The 21,440-nt window shown below is 41.3% G+C and overlaps 1 protein-coding gene across 4 annotated transcripts in view; it reads right to left on the bottom strand.

Moving 5' to 3' along the window:
- The window catches only part of MCF2L (MCF.2 cell line derived transforming sequence like), a 156,482-nt gene extending 137,296 nt beyond the window's left edge, over positions 1 to 19,186 (bottom strand). Inside the window, exons 1-2 of one of the 4 annotated variants that reach the window (XM_083854903.1) lie at positions 19,101 to 19,186; positions 7,775 to 7,973 (exon numbers count right to left, since the gene is read on the bottom strand). In XM_083854903.1, coding sequence (XP_083711029.1) covers positions 7,775 to 7,952 — 178 coding nt within the window. In that variant the 5' untranslated portion in view covers positions 7,953 to 7,973; positions 19,101 to 19,186. Of the gene's footprint in view, positions 1 to 7,774; positions 7,974 to 16,444; positions 16,597 to 18,546; positions 18,622 to 19,100 lie in introns of those variants that run through there. The other 3 variants (XM_083854902.1, XM_083854900.1, XM_083854909.1) reach the window with 3 other exon arrangements.
- Positions 19,187 to 21,440: the final 2,254 nt, after the last annotated feature.

Raw genomic sequence — 21,440 nt, 5'->3', positions numbered from 1 at the left:
TCACCCAGAAAAAAAGTCTGTCCTCAACACAAAGAATGCTACTGAAGAGGACTTCAGGCAGCATTAAGAGAGCTGACTGCTTCTAGGCCCACCAGCCTTGTTTCAATTGGGTTTTCTGGCAATTCCTGGCAGCAGAGATCCCTAATACATTCTCTGCACATACCTGGCCTCATGCATGTATCCGCACACCTTACTGGAAACAAGCTGCTGGTTTTCAAGGACTTGCTCCCTATCTCAAAGAAACCTAAGCAGAAGCACCACTAATGTGTTTTCCCCTAAACCTTCACCTTCAGACATGTTTCCTTGGCAGCTGCTAATCCCAGGTGGCTTATTTTTCACTGAATCTGTCATTTTCAGTGTAGCTCTTTTTTCCCAAGATGATTTTCAGATGGAAGTGACACATGTTGCAGGGATACCAGAAGGCCTTTCCCTCCCTTTCTCCACATACATAGTAACTAAGTAGATTTCCCCAGGTAAGTCCTTGCTAAACAGGTTGCACAAATTTGACAACAGGAAATTTTAACTGACAGACTCCAGATACAACATCAAATTTACTTCCCTCTCCTCTATTTAAAGTTGTTTAGCAATGTCAGTGGAAAACAAATTAGTCTGTTCAATAATTAGTTTACATGACATTTGAAGACTACAATAATCTAATTATGTGCACCAAATTATTTTAAAGAATCACAATTTTTCTAATGCCCCCTATGATCAACAAATAGGCTTAAACAGATATAAACTAAGCTGAAAAATAAAACTTCTCACTAAACAACTTAAATTGCTTCCAGCTAGAGCAGAAAGAAAAACTAGAGTTCAAAAGAAACTTCTATATTTTATTTTATTTCATTGTTTTCAACTTTTTCTGTTACCAAAGTTCCCTCCTCCTATGTAATGCGGTTTTGACTTCCTAAACATTGAAACAGAGTGCATTGATTAGCCCCAGAAAATCTGTGCATTTGCATGAAACAGCCCTGAGTAATTCCTCAGTGCCAGAGGCAGCAACTGAACCCAGCATTTAATCTGGGTATTGGCTAGAACTGAGACAAAGCAATTTATTTTCACGACAAATGGTCCAGCACAAACAGTCCAGCTGGAAGCCTAGTGAGTAACCCCAGGTTTTACCCTACAGATATGTAGATGACACTGATATGATATTAAGGCAGCATGTGAGACCTTGTCACTCAGATGGTTCCTACTGTCCAAGACCTAACATTTACATTCACAATTTCTCCATCTTCCCATCCTGAAGAGTAAGTGCCAAATCCAGCAAGCAGCCTGCCGTTACAGAATAAATCAGTTTAAAAAACAGAGTTGGGGTTTTTTTCTGTTTACTTATTATAATCAAGCAGATTTACAAAGATATCCACTGCCTATAGATGCAGGAAAATGGGATTTACAGAATGCCTAAGCAGGTTAGACATGTAACCTCTCCTGAATTTCAATTATACTGCTGCCTAGACACTTTTCCAATTTGTTTGGAGCCACCTGAGGCACCAAAAGCACAAAGGTACTCATGTCAGGGACTAAACAGAATTGACAAAGCTTTCCTGCTTTTGCTTTAGCAAGCATCTATTGCTTCATCCTGCACTGAGAATATCTGAAAAGCAAAGCATGCTTTAAACAAAAAGAGAAAGATTTACTACATTCAGATGCATCAAAAAAGCTAGGAATTTTCTGAATAAACTAAATGTTACTGCTTTCCCTTCTGATTAAATGTCTATAGATTTAAAATAGATTACAAACCAAAGAACACCTATAACTTGTGATTGTGACATCTCTCTGAAATATTTCTCAACAGAGTCCAAAGAACTTTGAAGAAAAAAATTAAAAATGCTTTCATGCCTTTGATTAAAGCAAAGAGCAATTTCAGGCAAGACCATTTCCTGAAAATGTTCTTTTCAGCAAGCAGCAGCTGAACTGAAAATCCATCAAGTGTGGCACTTAATTACAGACAGACAGACAGATAGATGCACACATATACACACACACTGATTTTTACTCCTGACATTACCAAACCTCTGCATTGCTCATTTTTAGCTGGCAATGCCTTTTTACACTAATGAGGCTTTTCTGCTCTAACGTCTTGAACTGAACAAGATGTTATTTTTATATATTTCATATCTGCTGTAATTCCCAGGAAATAGGGACTTAGAGTAAGATGTTTAATATTAATTTCATTTAAGAGGGTGGTTAACTTGTACAGCTTAGAAGTCTTAAGACGAAAATCCTGACAAGACTCCTACTGATTTTAATCAGACTGGATTTCACTGCTCTATTACTCAAAGCAGCAACACGACACAGAAGAGGTTTATCATGCAAAGGCTTTCTTTTCCATGTTGTTAGATAGATTATTCCAATTAGTTTGAAACGTGCCTCATTTTGAGGAGCAAAGCTCATAAGAATTTGCCAAATTCCCTCACTTGAAACTCAGTTTTGATAAAAAGCAGCCCCTTTAGCTAACACATAAGAACACAGGCTCACAAACACATGCTGAGACCAGTACCAGTCCTACAGCAGCAGGCTTATAAAGACATTTACAGGCAACCAACCCCAACAATGGAAAGTGCTAACCCTCCACACATAATATTTGCTGTATCTTACTTGGATATGCACTTCACATCAATCAAAACACTAATACCAAACAAAAAGCTCTGCATGGATTTTCTCATAAGCTCCACAGCAAAACACAATCAGTTTTTAAAGGTCAACCCACTGACACCAAGCAGATGAAGAAAAGTGCACAGCGAAACAAATACCCTTTTCTATCAAAAAATTATGTTGAGCCCAGATCTATGTTCATAAAAAAAGAAAACAAATCCCAGGTTTCCCCTCCTTGAGCATTGTGACAGATGCCACCAGGGACAACAATAGCTCCCAGCTACGTGCTGTACCATGTATTGCTAAGTGGCTTGTGTATTATGGCTTAGAGACTCCTGCCCTAGTTGGCTTGTATTTAAAGGTAAAAAAGGTCATGGGCTATTTAGCACCTGCACAGCTGAGAAGCAGACTGAGGCTGAGAAGTCTGCAATGCCATCTTCATTCCACAGAAGACATGCCATTGTTAATCAGATGACAGTACATTGGTGTCACACCCATGAAACAAAGTGGTCTTCTTGAAGATGCCTCTGGAATTCTAACAAAGAGGAAATCTTCAATTGCCTCACATATTTTGGTCTTGACACTTTAGTTGAGATTTTTTTTGTGTATGCGAACGACCTCATAAAAAATACTCAGTATGATTTTCATAGCCTCATTTTTCACATACAACTTCTAGCTGTATCAATCCAGTTTGTAAATTATCCCCTGAAAAGAAAGCATACTGCAATATGCACAACTTTGCCAATTAAAATTAAACTTCTGTTAAGACATTGAATCTGATAAAGCTTTTTGGAGAATATAAAACAGCTCCTAGAATCAAGGAACTTTCTAAATATATCACATAAATTAAAGACTTCTCCCCAAAAAATGCAATGGCACTCTTCTAGCTATCAATAAAAGCATCTTCTTAGAGACAGTTTTCAGTTTCTAAGTTTTTAATTAAGATTTTAAAGGTTGTCTTTGTACACTATCAAGGAATAGAAAGTACTCAATTCAAACAGCATTAACTATTGTATTTCTGAAAAGTCACTTTATTTGAAACAGTATAGTTATTATAACAATGAATACCCACAATGTTTCCCTTGTACATTACTTCTGAAATCTCATATTTACACAGTTCTGACCAGCGGAAGCAAGTACATGTAGTTGAAGTTATACTATGTGTTCTCAGTGTAACTGAAGTTACCAGATGTACAAGTGTTTAAGAGAAATGTTTTTTCCCCTCTTGATGCAAGTGAGGAGTCATCAGTGGTCTTGATAATGTAACCTGTGCATTCTGTTCCAGTGATGCTGCAGATGTATATAATTCAGTTAAAGCTATCACCTTTAGTAATGCCACTGAGCAGTACCTAAAAGGGTGTTTATGCATGGAAAACAATGCAATTTAGCATTTTGAGATGATATCATGCACATTTTTTTAAAGAGCAGAAGTGTAGCAGACGAGCATTTCAAGTGCCTGTGACTGCAACAGCTGATATTGTGCTTTGCTGCACAGTACCAGGTGTTGGCACATCACAGTCACTCCACTGTCTTTTCAGCTGCCTTGTAACTTCACATGTAAAAATGCCAAAAATCAGGTAAATTGACAAAAACCCCACACTTTATAATTTGAAATAATTAAAATTATTTTCCTACTCCTTCAGTATATCATCTTAGACAAGTTGTATATCTTATCCCTTGGATAAGGGAGACTTCAGACTTCAGTCAGTTGTCACTTGTATTGTTGGATTCTTCAGAACTTGGGCAGAGTCATGATAGTCCCTTACTTTTGGAAAAGCTTTGACTGTAGCACCCTCATGGCTATTTCCTACTACTACAGCAATTACAGCTGCCAAGATGTAACACTTCCAAAACTTGAGACCACACGAAGGTTCCTCTGCTGCACCATGGCAGGAGGCTAAAAACCTCTGCATGAAAAGATCATATTCCAGACATGAACTGAACAGGGGAAAAAAAAGAATCCAAACAAATAAAGAAAAAATGTCAACCATTTGAAGGGGATGATTACTACAGAGAAAAAAAACCCAAACAACTGTTGTACGTAAATAGGCCTCCAAGCACATCACTCCTCAAGTCCAATGCCACACAGGTAAAACAACATAACACTCACTGAGGAAATATAGCAATACTGGATTTTTTTTCTTTTATTATTAGTAAAGACTCATGATTGTCTTCCATGCCTCCATTAATTTCCAGGACCTTTCCATTTTTCAGGCTCTGCTGAAGACAGGAGAAAGAAGGCTGAGTTACACACAACATCTGAACTGAGGCAAGAGAACACCCAGGTTGGTCTGATGCTGTTATGTTTCCATCTCACTTGTGCTCTATCTATCAAAAGCTGAATTTTGCATGCTGGTTCATCTATTGCTTTCAGGATTGACTCTGAAAGCTTTCAAGATGCAGCATCTTCTCTCTGTGTGTACACTTACAGACACAATGAAGACCTGATATTAATTATAACTTCCAAGAGGACACTGCAGTAAAAACATTGCTGTTAATATAGTATCAACAGCACAGCAGATGAGTTCCTGGGGAAGGAGAGGGAATTAAAACTTCAGCCACAGCAACATATGGTTTACATAAGAGCAGAAAGATGCTCTCCATCATACAGTATTATTAGTCTGCATGGGAGACTAACACCCCTCACAATTGCTTTCAGCAGTCAAAAATAACAAGGGAGAAGCCTCCAACATTATCTTCCATGGCAGCGTTTCTCTTTCCCATGAGAAGACTATATGGATTAGTTTCACAGAACAGCCACTATGGCTCCCTTTACCAACAGAAAAAATACTTGCTTGTTTTCTTGAAATAAATATTTGAATAAGTATTAAAACTAGAGTAAAACATCTTCTCATTTTAAATGTTCACCATGTTATGCCACTATAGCTCTTTCCAGAGAAGATTCTTTTTAGCAGTCCCTTGATAAAGCCAGAAAATCTTAACATACAAACTGCATGAATTAAGAGCAATGTTTTGTTGAAAAATCAAACCCCAATAAAATATCCACAAACAATGTTTCAGCCAATCCTCAATACCAGCAACAACAGTATTAAATATGGTACAGAAAACCTTTCATAGTCCATTTATCTGTGAAGTTTATGAACTTTAGCAGAAAATTATCTGCCATTTCTCATGTAGTCTCTGCCTAGTTCTGGGAAAGCTCCTTCCCCAGTCTACACACTGCTGCCTTCAAGTCAAAAGAAAACAAACATACTTTTTTTTTTTTTTAAAACTACATCCCACTTTTACCAGGGAAGAAGGGTATCATCATGTGCTCTGCAGTTTCAATTAATGGCTTGCAATTCAGCTGTCATGCCAGATGTGGATGTAATTCCCAGTGAAAAATCTGCTACTTCTCAAGTCAGGAAAATTAGTCCAGAACTTCTTTCACTAAACCTCGTGTCCCTTTTACATCCATAGCAGTAATAGAAGGGCAGCAGCCATAGCTTAAAGATGAAATTAGCATATAGCCAAGTATGTGCCAGCTAAAAAAGGCAGTCTCATGGCTATGAAGTACATCTCCACACTCAGCTCCTGATCTGCCTTCAGTTTACTAAGCTTCCTTTATCAATAAACGAGTCAACCATTGATTCACTGACACTTCAGCAGAGAACAAACATGCAACTTTGAACCCAATACAGCTCTTCCCTGAATTTCTGGGGAGGGGAACTAGCAATTTCCCATTTGAAAACCTCCAGGTGACACAATACAGAACCATCTTTCCCTTTGACTTCCTACTCCAGGCCTGCCTTCTCAGGACTTCTTTGCTTCTTCTTCTAACACAGAAGCACAGTGCTCTTGGCCTGGCTTAAATAACTGAGATGGAATCAAGGATACCCAGCTCACCTCTAGCAGTAGTTTGTTTCACTAGAGATTTCATTAAGAGCGAGCTAGAGACTGCACAAACCCTTTAAGTAGTCTGTTTAACAACTGCCCCAGTTAGGTCTAAATCTTCTCCGCAGGAATCAAGTTCACATTTTCTTGCTCCTAATCTAATAGTTATGGACAACAAGAAAATTGAAACAAGCAGATGTCCACCTTCTTCCATAACTAGCACAGATCTTCACCAGAAAGCCAGAATATGTGTAATTTCCCTTCAGTTTTGTCTTGTAGCCTAGATACACACACCTTATTTCCACAGAAATCTATCTGATCAACCCTGACATCATCCTCCGGAATGAGTGCAGGGGTTTTGTGCATCTTTCCTTGTTGCCTTCCAAAGAAACCTCCTTCTGGCTGAGACGTCACTGGTACAAATGCAAAATGATTACTCTAATCACTACTTCCTGTTATGTCAGAGCAGGCTATGAATCATTCTGCAGTAGCAACATCATTAGTTCATTCCAGCTAGGACAAAGGAGTCATATCCTGTTTTATAATTGTGTATTAAAAGCAAAACTGTATTTCAGTGAATTCCACCTTTCCAGTTTTGGAACATCTTTCCAGCTTAGAGAGGTTTGCATAAATATATTTAGGTTTTTAATTACCTAACTAAATTTAATTACCTAGGAGGCTTTATAAAAACATTTTTCAAAATAAAATGAAGATGTGTTAATGAAGACCAAATGCCATCAGATGCAACGCCTAATCAAATTATAAAATTACAGTCCATGTGCACTAGTACCAAGGTAAAGCTTCCATTCATATATGAACTATGTGGCAACTTCCTGCATGGGTAAATATAAGATCAGATGGTACAGTTAAAAAAAAAAAAAGTATTCTTAGTCCCAGCAACTATAAACTAGCACTCAGTACAGTTTTGTGCTTATGGTCCACACAGCAACAAAAGTAACGTGATATGGTACAGAGGTATTTTTTACTTGCTTCTCAGCAGTTTCTCAAAACTATGATTTTAAAACTGTAGGAAGGTAGGTCAGGTTTCTCTGGGATGGCTATTTTTTGCTAAGCAATTAATTCATGGAATGATTTTAATTTCTTATAACAAGCATCAATCCTCCCAAGTACAGGTTTCCACTGGCTGCTATAAAATACTTGTTTTCATGATGGCATCACTCCTCTCCAGTGAATACTCAGCTATTCCTTGTCTTGGACTCCCTGCCCTACTCTCATTGTTAGAGATGAGACAGAAATGCTAAAATTCTTGAAGCCTTCTGTCCTCTTCTTAACAGCCTGGCAGCCAGCCAGCCAGCTTCAAAATATGCTATATTTTTCTCACCTGCCATGATTTCTGTCACCTCTTGCTTATCTTGCACAAGCTGCATGGTATCTGACACCACAACCTGATGGTTGGTATCTTCTTCCTTCTCTTCATTAGGCTGGTTGGCTGTTGCAAAACAGTTGCAGCTTCCAGTTTCTTTGCACAGGATGAGGGCCCGATACCAGTAGTCAGACATGAAAATGCTGTGAGCTGATTTCTGAAATAGAAAAACAAATAGAAAATCATTTTCTACAAAACGTAAGGAAAAAACCTAGCTACTTGAAAGGAGAGCCTCAGATGTTAAGGATAACAATTACATACAGATTATCATATCTTTGATTTTATTTGAAGACTAAATATACAGTTTACAATAGTCATCCATGGTGTAGTAGCCAAAATAAAAAGTTTGAATTCCCTGTAGTTTCTCAAAATGCTTATATCAACGGTCAGGAAGCTAATATTAATATTAAAATAAAAAAAAAAAAATTAAAAAAAAAAATTAAAAAATAATAAAAAAAAACCACACCAAAAAACCCCCAAAGAAAAAAAAAAAACAGTATATAAATATCAAATTACATGTGATCTGCATAAAGGCAAAAAAAAAAAAAAATCAATATCACTCTGTATTTTCAGCAGAACAAGTCAATATTTATCTTAAAAGCACCTTCTAAAACCAAATCTAACTAGGTGAAAGAACACACCAGATCACGGGTCATCAAAAAGATTAAAAAAAAAAAAAAGATAAAGGACAAGATACTACGATTGCCGTTATATGGAAGGCTGAAATTACAGTTCAATGTTTTCATAAGCAAATTAACTGAATGAAACCTTGACACTTGAAATCTGGCAAGAAGAGATGCTTTGGTTTCTGACATGGCACCCAGGTCCTTCACCACCCTTCCTGAGCAGAAGGAAGGGGCAACAGTTCCCTTAGCCTAGAAGGAGCTAGAAATTACCAGGCTTATTATACGTGTTTCAAGGTAAAAGAGCAAGCACATCCTTAAACACCTGCAAGCTTCTCAGTTTATGCCAGAGAACTACAGGGAGGTTAGTTTTTTTAACATAAACAAAAATCACCCCCTTCTTGAAATAACAACTAAAACAGCATTAACTGTGAAAGATTTTGTCCACATGAGGAAACATCTTGATCTTTGCAAATAATTAATCATTGTTAAAGGTAGCAAGGAACTCTGCAACAGTCTGGGGAGTAAGGGACTTATAAAGTCACAAAGCCCAATCCTCTTGCAATGAGCAACTCAATCAGGTTGTTCAGAACCCTGTCCAACCTGACCTTGAATGTTCCCAGAGATGGGACATCTACCACCACTCTGGGCAACCTGTTCCAATGTCTCACCACCTCATTGTAAAAAAACAAAACAAAATCCAAAACAATCAAACAAAAAGCCCTTCCTTTCTTACTATAATCAATCCTTCTATAATCTATAATCAATCTTTCTTCAGTTTAAAAATATTACCCCTTTTTCTATCTCTAAATGCCCTTGTAGGAAGTCCCTCTCCAGATTTCCCACAGACTCTCTCAGATAGTGGAAGGTGCTGTAAGCTCTCCCTAGAGCCTTCTCTATTCCAGGCTGAACAACCCCAGCATCTCAGCCTGTCGTCACAGGAGATGTGCTCCAGCCCTGTGACCATCCTCATGGCCCTCCTCTGGACTCACTTCAACATGTCCACATCTTCCTGACTTTGGAGACCCCAGAGCTGAATGCAGCTCTCCAGGTAGAGTCTCACTAGAGAGAAGGGCAGAATCCCCTCCCTCAACCTGCTGCCCACACTGCTTTTGATGTGGCCCAGGATTCAATTGGCTTTCTGGGCTGCAGGTGCACATGGCTGGATTGTGTCTAGCAGCACCTGGACACTGCCTCATCCATGAGCACACCCCCAAGTCCTTCTCAACAGGGCTGCTCTCAAACAGTTCATTACCCATCAATACCAGTGGTCACCTTCACCCACCTGCAGCACTTTGTCCTTGGCCTTGTTAAACCACATGAGATTTCCAGGGGCCCATTTCTTGAGCTTGAGGGACCATCAGGTCCCTCTGGATGGCATCCAGTCCTCCAGATGTGTCAACAGCACTACTCAGCTTGGTGTCATCTGCAAACTTGCAGGGGGTGCACTCAATCCCTTTGCCATTAGTGAAGATATTAAGTAACACTGATCCCAGTACAGACCCCTGAGGGACATTACTTGTTGCTGATGTCCATCAGGACTCTGAGCCATTAACACCACCCTTGTGTATGACCCACCAATTCCTCATCCACTGAACACTCCACCATCAAATCCAAATCTCTCCAGTTTAGAGAGAAGAATGTTGTGGGGTACCATGTCAGAGGCTATACAGAAGTCCAGATAAATGACATCTGTAACCCTTCCCTTGTCACTTGATGTGGCCACTCCATCACAGATGGCCACCACGTTGGTCAGGCAGGGCTTGCCCTTGGTGAAATCATACTGGCTATCCCTAATCACCTCTCTGTCCTTCATGTGCCTGAGCACAGCTTCCAGAAGGATCTATTCCATGATCTTCCAGGCACAGAGGTAAGGCTGACAGGCTGGTAGTTTCCAGGGTCCTCCTTTCTATTCCTTTTAAAAAGATGGATACAGTGTTTTCCAATCATCTGGGACTTTACCTGACTGCCATGACTTTTCAAATCATGCAGAATGGCTTGACAACAGTATCAGCCAGTTCCTTCAGGACTCTGGGATACATCTCATCGGGTCCCATATGTTTGAGTTCCTCAGGTGGTCACAAACCTGATCTTACCCTACAGTGGGAGGAACTTTGCTGCCCTGGTTCCCATCTTGCAGTTCATCCACTCGAGAAGCATGGGAAGAGAGGCTGCCAGCAAAGCCTGAGCACCTCAGCCCTCTCCTCATCCACTGTTACCAGTCTGCCAGCCTTGCTTATCAGCTGGGGTACACTTTCTTTGACTTTCCTTTTTTTGGCTGACATAGCAGTAGAATCCCTTCTCATTACTCTTTGCATCCCTTGCAAAGTTCAGCTCCAGTTTCACCTTGGCCTTCCTCACCACAATTGTACAACTGGACTGCATCCCTGTAGTCATCCCAGGGTATCCGTCCTTGTACTCTTCAGGAAATTACACCACATCCAGAGATGGCTTTGTTCCACTCACCACCAAAAGGCATATAGGCAAAAGAAATATGGTCCAAATCTCCAAGCACAAGGGACCTGTCAGGCTTTACCAAGTCTATCTGGAAAGCACCAAGCAGAGAAGATAGGCATTTCTCTGGGCAAATTTAATGCTTTTTAGATAAGAAAAAGATGCACAACCTTAATATCTCCTGTGAGCATCAAAATCCAAATGTTTCTAGTGTATCTGTTTCTAGCTGCTGATTAAATTGAGTAAAAGCATCACCCCAGACCATGGATATTAACAATAAGTCTGCTTTCTCTATATTACAGTTGAAGGTGTCAGTTTTATAGACTTGAACAAAGTAAACTCCATTTTAAAACCCTTCTTAGTATAAAAGAGTTATCTGTTTTAAAAGAGGCAAAAAAAGACACTTGCCTTATTTAGCACCAGATCCCTCAGGAATCACCCATGAAGAATAAAGTACTCTCTCTGGCACTTACTGCAATGCTTCAACAGAAGACTCCCAGATCCTTCAAGTATTATAGCAAGATGCATCTTCTCCCCAGTTTAAAGAGAGCAATTCTGTTTTATTTTAGCCACATATTGCCATTTCCTCAGTTCTCTTTCTCTGTGTCCAGACTTTGGCTTTGCAGTGTTCGTCAGAGGATGGGTAATGGAGTTAAAAGCAAATTGCTCAACTCTTTTTAGAGCTGCTGAACTGGACAGGTTCATTGCACATATTCTCTTTGTCACACAGAAAGTGGCAAACACTTCCAGCTCTACTAATGTACATTCTGCTAGTAAATAATGTATGTAGCAAATAGGACACAGTTTTAAGCTGCTTCTGCCTCTACAACTGTCTGACATGCCATGTGCAATGACAGACACAAGTGTGCACATGCAGGTACCCTAACAGAACAGAGGGTTTAATTTAAAAAATGCTTCATAGCACTTTTTTAAATTCTGTGGGAGCAGGGGGAAATCTTTCAATTACCTTTACATCTAAGATACTAAACAGATTTTACTTCTTAAAAGCCACTTAGCAAAGTTTAAAGTTCTCCACTTTTTAAGCCAAGAACTGGTCTTCTCTACAGTAGGCAAGAATCCCAGAAACTTCCAGCAGTTTTTCTCCCTGCTCTTGTGCAAGGTGAACCAAAAAGCAGCTGGATCTATGCTACAGAAGCCGGCAAATTACTCTAGGAATAATTTTTTTATTTACTGCCTTTCTTTAAGAAATAGAAACTCCTGAATATTACCAGAAATAATTATTCACAAACATGCAGTCAAAACCACACATTTATGACCTTAATCCCAATTATTTTTTGATTCACTGTTCTTCTTGATTTTAAGTGTGGTAATGTGAACTTAGATCTTAAGAAAGCACAGTAGGAACTCTTGGGGCAAAGAAGTTGGGAGAAAAAAATACATGAGGGCTGAGAGATAGTCTATGTTTGTCACACTTCCATGAAGAAGGGCAGCTTGCACATTCATAAAACTACTTGACCAAGATTGCCTAGAAAAAGAGGAACAAAAAAAAACAAAAAAACAAAAAAACAAAAAAACAAAAAAAAAAAAAAAAAAAAAAAAAAAAAAACCCACCCTCAAACAATCCCTACTTTTTAGTTTGGTTTTTGAGCTAATACAAGATGTTCCAAATAGTCAAATCATCTCTGATGGATATATCTCCACTTGGATCACTGCAGTGACACTGAAGACACTAGTAGCTTTTCTTATTAGCTCAAAGCATCCAAAGATAAACGCATACCCTCAGTCACCATAAAACTAGGCTGATACACCATGGAAAAAAACCCAAGACTGAAATCTCCTTTTGACATTTACAGATCTGAACAACTGCTCCCAAACCTCAGTTTCATGTGCTAGAACCAATATTGCTTTAGAGTCTGAGTTTTTCTGTTTGCTTTAAATTAGATTGCAGACATCAAAATTGGTGAAATATCCAAGGAAAAGCAGGGGCAGAATTTGGATTCATTTGTCAGGACACAAAGGCACTGGTATACTTCACTGCAGGCAGGACCTCTCTACTTCTGGGCCTGTGAGCTGTACATTAGTAATAATATTCTTAATATCCTTAATTCTACATTACTCATTAATTAAGGTGCAAATGCTTCCTGAAACATTGCTTATGAAATTCAGACAAAAGAACAGTTTTTGAAAGCAAGAGTCCTATTTCAATCACTTTGCAAACACACTTCACTGACTTTATTTCAGTTTTCCACCCAAAACCCCCTTTAATTCAAGAATAACATTGCAAAGGCAGTAGTTAATTATTATCTTCAAATGTAACCAGATTACGTAAGGCACACAGTTATCTCAGAGACTTAAATCCACATTCTGCAGCCACTTCACCAAGGCAGTTAAACCAAACTCTCAGGGTCCCCATCACCTTCAATCCATGCACTGTTACTAGATCACTGTTGCTGACATACGATGCAATTTCTTCAGCTATTTCCCTGGTGAAAGGCATTGTTTCTATTCAGGTGTAACACAAACATTTAAATATATCTCACTTTTAAGACCATTTGTCCAATATTTTCAGATTGTCCTGTGAATTACTTTCCTCAGCATTTAATCAGTGCAGCATTTTACTGTGCTTTCATCATTGTTCCATTTAAGTCATTGAGAAATAAAATGTATTTGTGTGGGGGAAATTGCTCCTAATTTAGCACCTACTAAGATTTCACACACTTATTTTCCATATACATGATGGCACTTTATGCCAATGTCCTTAAAGAAAAACTGTTTAATATCCAGCCTAGATAGCAGGCTTGAACTTAGTAATTGACCAAGCTCAGTACACTCACATCAACAGAGACAGCAGAGTCCAGATGATGATGTAAGAGCTCATCCATGTACCCTGCACGTCTCTGCAGGAGAACTGGACTGAACTGGACTGGATCCCAATATCTATATAATAGCATCTCTTTACTTTAGAATGGATTAAAAGACACTGAATGGTATTTAAACCTGTCAATACCGCTCTGATGAGAATCTTATTTCAGGGTAGCATGTCTGCTCCATTCTTCCCAATTTTTATGCTTTGCAATGCTTGCCAGCCATTCTTCCCATTGCGCAATGCAAGGGGAAAGTGCAAAATACATCAGACACACATTATAACCCAGGTTCCTCCCATCCACAATCAGACATGAAACTGAGATGTCTAAGTTAAAAACCTTCTTGACCCACAACTTCAGCATTCCCTGGAGTAAGAGAGACATCCATCCTCTGAGGCTCATCAGCCTCTTCAACTCCAGACAGTCCAAGGCCACTGCAGATGAACCTGAGTTTGTATAATGGAAAGTCCCACTTCTGTATACATTACCAACAGAGTGTCACAAAGAATGTGTAGCATAATAAAAACAATAAAGCACTTTAGGATTTCAGTAAAGCCTGTGAAATGACTAGAGTTCTTCCTATAGAGATATTGTATTTCTACAATATTGCCCTTCTCCCAATCCTTTCACATTTTATTCAGAAAGATGAAGAGGAAAAATCAGCAGCAACAAAGACCCATTCCAATCTCTCTAGGGCATGTAGAATACTCTCACATGTTTTAAGTCAAAATCAATTTAAAGACTAAACTTTTTGTCATTTGGAGTTGCACTGTGGTCAACATTGAACTTGAATACTAAGCAGTCCTGCAAGATAAAGGGTCTCATTTTGTATTTAAAAGCCTTTCACAAAGCTTTAAAAGTCATCAACAGGCTTATGTAGAAAATACTAATTTCAAAGAAAATGCAAGGATATTTAGCAAGAACTAACCTGAGGCCTCTACAAAGGAAAAAAATCAAATGCATTTCATAAGAGAGAGAAATGCTTTCTTATTTATTCAACTTTTCATCCTATCGGTAGCCACTTCTTTGAGGAACGCTTACAAGTTTAAATGAAATCACTCAGCTGTCCTCCTTCCTCCTTTTGGGGCAGAAAGCCATAAGAAGTTTACTTCTGTAAGTTAACTCAGAATTGTGCATTATATTTTATGACCTCTAACAAAAACAATAAAAAGATAAACCTAGGATGACAGAGGGTAGCTGAATTCCCAAGATTTGAGCAGCCTTCCCTAGTGCCTGACTCTACCCACTCTACACACAGGTACAGGAAGAGCTTCAAGTACTTGGACAAATTCTCTTCCTTTTCACAGCTACGGGCCCAGTGCACACCAAGCCATCCATGGACTGTCTGAGCACAGCACCAGGACAAGGAAACTACAGCTCCATGCAGAAATGAAATGAGGTATGGACAAAGCAACTGGCTGTAAGCAACCTCACCTGAGCTGCATCTTGTGTCCTTCAGAAATCTGGACCTTATACATGCCATACTTCCCCTTTGCAAACAGAAAATAACAGGGGCCCTCAACTTTTATACAGCATGGAATTTGAAGTGGCTTGTTGTTCCTTCTGTACAAACTTGATGTCTGATGCTGTATGCAAGACTTACATATTTTCAGTGAATATAACCAAAGAAAAGTCAGAGTCTGAGGAGTGTTAAAGTAAATGTGAGAAAACCTCCATGTTATAGAATTCCAGTTGCCTAGAGATCATTATTAGCAAAAGTGTAATTTTCTTAGTCCTTAAAACTCCCACCAAACCACCTACATTCCTGAAAACGGAGCTTTTGGAATTAGGTATCTAAACTTTTCCTCCTCCCCCCTCATACTGCCCCCACAACCACAGCTTTCTTTCCCACTCATTTCTCTTTCCATCCATGAGACGTCAATTAAAATACTGGCCTGAACATGGTGTCCCCTAAAGGAGCATGGAGAGCAGCTTATACTTCTCTAGAACAGTTCACTGTATCTATATTCACCCAGATCACATTTCAGAGATTTTTTTTCCAAGACCCCAGACAATGACAAGCCAGGTTTCATTTTTAGATGAAGACTGAAACACAATAGAAGCTGATAGTGCTATGCAGTACTCTGTGGAGAATGAGGTGGTTTTGTACTTGACCCCTTATTTCAAGGGGCTGATAAAGCTCCCCTTGTTCAAGTTGTTGTCATGATAAACCCAAACTCCCATTTCGCCAAGGCATTATTCCACGCACAAAGCTGTGACAAACACAAGATGCTGCCAACCAGCATGAGGACCCTACACAAATCCCGTTTGTTTAACTCAGAGGTACCTGTGGGCAAGCACATAAATCTCAACTCCTAAGCTAGTTCAGTTGAAAGAAAAAAGATACATGCTACTTTCTGAAGGTCAGTGAGTACACAGCACGTTCTGGTTTTTAATTTATTCATCAAGGGAACAAGCATCATAATATTAGCAGTTTCTCTTGAAATCAGAACTTGGAACATCTAAGAGCTTTCTCTGCAGAAAGCTCCAAGGAGAGTGCCTTTGCTCAGTGACCGTAAAACAGGAGTACGTGCTTTGCTCAGCTTAGAGGACACAGGTCCCTGAGAGATCACTTGGGTCACTTCATACCACCGACTTGCTGACAAACATATAATAGGTGTCCAGTTTCAAAGGGCTCACAGAACATCTACTCCACATGTCCCTTCTCTTCCTCCTCCCCTCCACTCCAGCTTGTGGCAGATCAAAAGGACTTTGCAATAACCCACCAAGAAATCCCTCAAGACTCGTAGCTTCAGCATTCAGCCTTTTACCATCACACACACAGAAGGAAAAACAGGCATGCCTGAAGTTTCCTAAGGCTCAAGAAAATCTTCCCCAGCTGCCAGTCTACAGAGATGGAGAGCACTATGGAGAGCACTGCCAACGTCCTGTGCCTGCAGAATCTGTTGAACCTAAGTGCAAGGTAAAGGTAATTGTTTAGGAAGGAAAAGACAAGCTCTCTTCCGGTCTAAGTGGATTTAATTTCCTGTTAAGTAACCATGATCTGTGCTTCCTAATGAAGTTGTTATAGATTTACCCAACAGTGTAATTTTGTTACAAACAGCAACTGACAACTTTAATTGTGAGAAGAGCACTGGGTTCAAAGTTTCAAGTAGATGTATGTTTAAGACGATTAAATCTGATAGTTATTTTGAGGCTCCTGCAAAGCCTCGACTGTGCACACAGGTGGCTGCCTTCAAGACTGATTTTACAGACCTCCATCATTAAAAAAACAAAAGGGCCCTTCCATGCAACTTCTGTAATTGCTTTTGTATAGTCCAGTGCCAAATCAGTGAAGCATATCACTTCTGGGCGCCATCTGAAACCCAAGAATTGCAAAGTTCAACACACACACAGGAAAAAAAAAAAAAAAAAAAAAAACACAACCACCCCAAAAACACTCACGTGCATGTGACCCAGGCCTCCCTACAGAAGGGATAAGAATGGGAAAGAGGGTTGTGTGGTAGCAGCAAGGCCCAAAACACAAGAAAGGACATGCAACATCAAGTACAAAAACAATGCTTAAATCCCTACCTTACCACTGTGCCTTTATCAGACATGTATTTTAGCACCTTCTTGGGTCCACATCAAATCTTTTTCCTCTCCCCTCCTACTAAAACGATGTTTACTTCTGTTCAGAATAGTATTTTTTCTCTTTCAACATGCTAACTAAACTTGTACAGGGTAAGGACCTTTAATTAACACAGACTCTGCCACTGAACATTAAACTGACTGTTCCACTCCCCAAGCCAGAAAAGCCCTGTTCGTACTAAAAAAAAATCTCCAAAAAGCACTTATGATTATCATAAAAGGCAACCTACAGAAAATCTTTTAGAAATCAGATTTGGCTTCTACTTATTTACTTTCTGAGCTTTTCCATTTCTCTGCTATTCACATTCTCAGTCATTCTGAGATCACCAAATCAAACTAGCTGTATAAAGGAAATAAAGAGCTTGCAAGAGCAAATAGGGTCTTGACATTGCCAAGTCTATCGAGATAAAGTTTTAAATTCCTTTTCAAGGTTTTTGGCTAAAAATATCTTTAAATAAACATTTGATTATTGTTTTTACATTACAAACACTTAAATCTCCTTCCTTTTGTAGATACAACAGAAGCAGAAGTTAAAAAAAAAAAAGCCCAAACAAACCCAAAACAACAAAACCACCAACAAATCTACAAACACAGCCGGCAAATTTATTTTAACAGTCCAGCCCCGCTGAAATACAAAAGGTAAATAAGCACCACAAGCGGCAGAAACATCCTCTTTTATAGTCCCTGTGATTAACCATTGCAGGTAACACCAGCCAGCACCACTCCGCATCTAAAGCACCTTCTTCATACCAAAGGAGCGCTTTGTTTCTCCGGATCGGGGCGGTAACTCGGGATGCCCCAGCCCAGGGCACAGACCGCGCTCGCACCGCCGCAGGGCAGGGCAGGGGCAGGGGCAGGGGCAGGGGCAGGGGAAGGGCAGGGCAGGGGCAGAGGCAGGGGCAGAGGCAGGGCAGGGCAGGGGCAGGGCAGAGGCAGGGCAGGGCAGGGGCAGGGGCAGGGGCAGAGGCAGGGCAGGGCAGGGGCAGGGCAGAGGCAGGGGCAGGGGAGCCCCACGGCCCCGGGAGGAGCGGGCAGCCCGGGGTTTATCTGTCTGCCCGTTTTCGGGCAGGTTACCGTGCCTGCCTTTGTTTGGCTTCCCCCCCAGGCCGGACCGATCGCCGCCGAAACTGAGCGGGGCCAAAGGGAGAGGAAGGCAGGGGCAGGGCGCGGGCAGAGCGGAGCCCCCCACGCCGGGCCGGGCCGGGCTGGGCTGGGCTGGGGCGCCCGCCGCACTCACCTCCCGCCCGCCCGGAGGAGCCGGTGGCCGCCGCCGGCGCTGAGCAGCCCTGGAGTGGGGCAGCGCCTCCCGCCGGGCCCGCGGCACGGGAGGGAGGGAGGGAGCGGGATGGGATGGGATGGGATGGGATGGGGAGCGGGGGAGGCGGGGGAGGCGCCGCCGGGCCCCGCCCGCGGGCGGGGAGGCGGTGGAGAGGGGCTGCCTTTTGTCCGGGCCCCGATGCTCGCCCCGGCACCGGCAGCCCCCGCCCCGGGCGCGCCCCGCGGGAGGCGGCGGGGCCTTTGTGCGGCGGGGCGGGCGAGGGGGCGCGGCGCTGGTCCCGCCCCGGGCGCGCCCCCCCGGGCACCTGCAGAGCCGGGAGCCCCGCCGCTCTCCCCTGGGGCACCTGTAGGGCCGCTCTCCCCTGGAGCACCTGTAGGGCCGGGGAGCCCCGCCGCCCCCTCCCGCCCCGGGCTGCAGGGGCAGGGGCTCCGGCCCAGGGAGGGGCTGTGGAGTGAGGGGCTCTGCGGGCCTTCTCCCATGGAAAGTGATTGTTCCCAGGAAAGCCGTGCTACCTGTACGAGTATCGCCTCATCTTTTGGGGAACTGTGGCGCTTCAGGACATGGTTTAGGAGCAGTGCTGGGTCAGGGGTTGGACTTGATGATCTTGAAGGTCTTTTCCAACTCAGACAATTCCACGGTCCATGCAATAGCACAGAGGTGCTCCGTGAGCCACGCCAAGTTTTGCAGCTTCAGTTCTGGTGTTTCCTGTTGCTTCAGTGTTTGGCTCCCAGCGTTTTGTTTTGTTTTTTTTGGAATGTGTATATGAAGGTAACTGCACTTTTTGTATTTACATCTTGATCAGACAATTGAACAACTGGAAGTGGATTTGCTTTCCCATTATTTAAAAACAACAACAACAACAACAACAAACAAACCACAAAAAACAACAAGCCAACCAACAGCAGGTATTTTCTTTTTAATTCAGGTACCTCCAAGCACTAAAACCTTTGCTTTTAAGCAAAACAGTGCACAACATGTGCTTTTGTGTGCTGCATGTATTAACACACGAGAAATGGGAGTTGCAGAGATGTGTGTTTCATAGGAAGCACCCGAGGTGTGTCCCTAACTGAGCACAGGCTTTCCCCCTGCCCTCTCCTCTCATGCAGTCAGCAGTCTTCAACACTACTCTCTCCATCCCTGCTGCAACAGCAGTTGTTTATGTTCATAACACAACTGCAAGTTTCAGACAGTAAAATTTTCAGGAAAAATATTCCAGAGCTGAGGACAAAGTGGGGCTAGCACATATTTCATGCACTTCCTATTTCTTGAGCTAGAGGCTTCCGATTTTCAGAAATACATCAGATCACAGAGATATGCTGTGTACACTTTTCTCTTTAATAACCTGAAATGTTCTTTCTTAAAACCCAGTGACCCGGAGTAGTGGCTTACAGAGACAAGGTTTCAGTATCTAGCATCTCCTTAGGGCAGCTTAAGCAAAAACGTGGATCAAACAGACCCTGAGATGCGAGTAGGTAACCAAGTCACCTTTGCAGCAGCCATGGTCTGTTCTCCATGAGATGTGCTGTGCTCCAGTAAGTGTGTCATGGGAAAGAGTGACCCTGTGACAATTCACTGCGAAACAGGGGACTGCAGAGAGAAAGTGCAGATTCAGATGGACCACTCTTTTTTAATTTTTTTATTTTCAGTGTTGGTTGAAAAGATCTGGTTGGTTGTCCAGGGAAAAAGGGCCAATTAATGATGACATGAAAGAGCAGAGAGGATGCCTTAATTTGGAGATACTGTAAAAAAACAGCTTTGAAATAAATTTCTGAAGCACAAGGGAGGCAGCAATCAAACTTACAGTTTAGATTTCAGTTCTGTTTGGTGTTGCAGGCATTTTTTGATCTCTATTCCTATAGCTACTCCTACAGCAGTAAACTAAATGGGTCTAGAGTTCAGGATTAAAGCACGGCAGTGGTGATCCTCTGTAGTGTCCCCTGGGTGGTGGTGTCCCTACAGGGGTTCTGTCCTAGCAAACAGCAGTCCCTGAGGCACAGCTCAAGGGTCCCTGTGTGCCAGGGCCGTTCCCAGCAGACTGTCTGTGTGAACCTGACCTATTTCAGGAGATAAGAGTTTAGTTGTGCATATGAAAGCCATGTTGTGCCAGCTGGTTCCTGTGTCAAAGAACAGTTCCTGACCTGCTTTTTTTGCTCATAGAAACATGAGGCTTTTGACTTTTGTGATTCCTGCTGTGTTCTGTGTCAAACCAGAACTTTAGGCACTGGCTGGAGTCAAGCAGTGAGAAGTCAGACTGAAGATCTGAGCATTTTATTTGTGGAGCAGGATTTCTGCAGAAATCTTTGCCCAAAGGAAGATACAGTTGCATTGACTAGTACTACCAGAGTTTATGGAAGAAATGGGTCTTACTATGAATAGGCTTTTATTATGAATAGACTCAGAAATGTTATTTCTTCTACATTAAGTAAAACAGATTCATTAATACAACATTGGCCTTTATAAAAATGCTATACTGCATGGAAAATACTTTTGTTTTGACTAATGCTAAGAAGCCAGGGCGAATTTCAGCAGGAAGCAGTTAAGTTTCAAGCAAATGTCAAGAACAGATGGCATTTAGGTCTGAAGAAATTAATAAAGAAAGAAAGAAAGTAAGTCACTAGAGCAAATGTGTGCTTTCACATTAAAAATGCTAAAGGTAGAAGTGGGTTGGAAAGAGGCTGAATTTTCTTAAAATATCTGTCCTAAATATGAGGAAGAGAGTGGGATTCCTAGGAATTGTAAACCTAGGAAGAATTAGGGCTCTAGTGAAAATTGTACCATGGAGCACCTCCTTCACACACATGTACATGGTATTTCCAATGCTGTCAGTGTGAAAGTGTTATATATTAATATGG

Source organism: Zosterops lateralis (genome assembly GCF_965231275.1).
Source record: "Zosterops lateralis genome assembly, chromosome: 2".
NCBI lineage: Eukaryota > Metazoa > Chordata > Aves > Passeriformes > Zosteropidae > Zosterops > Zosterops lateralis.
The sequence above is the reverse complement of the archived record's forward strand: the minus strand, read 5'-3'. Positions and strand labels throughout refer to the sequence as shown.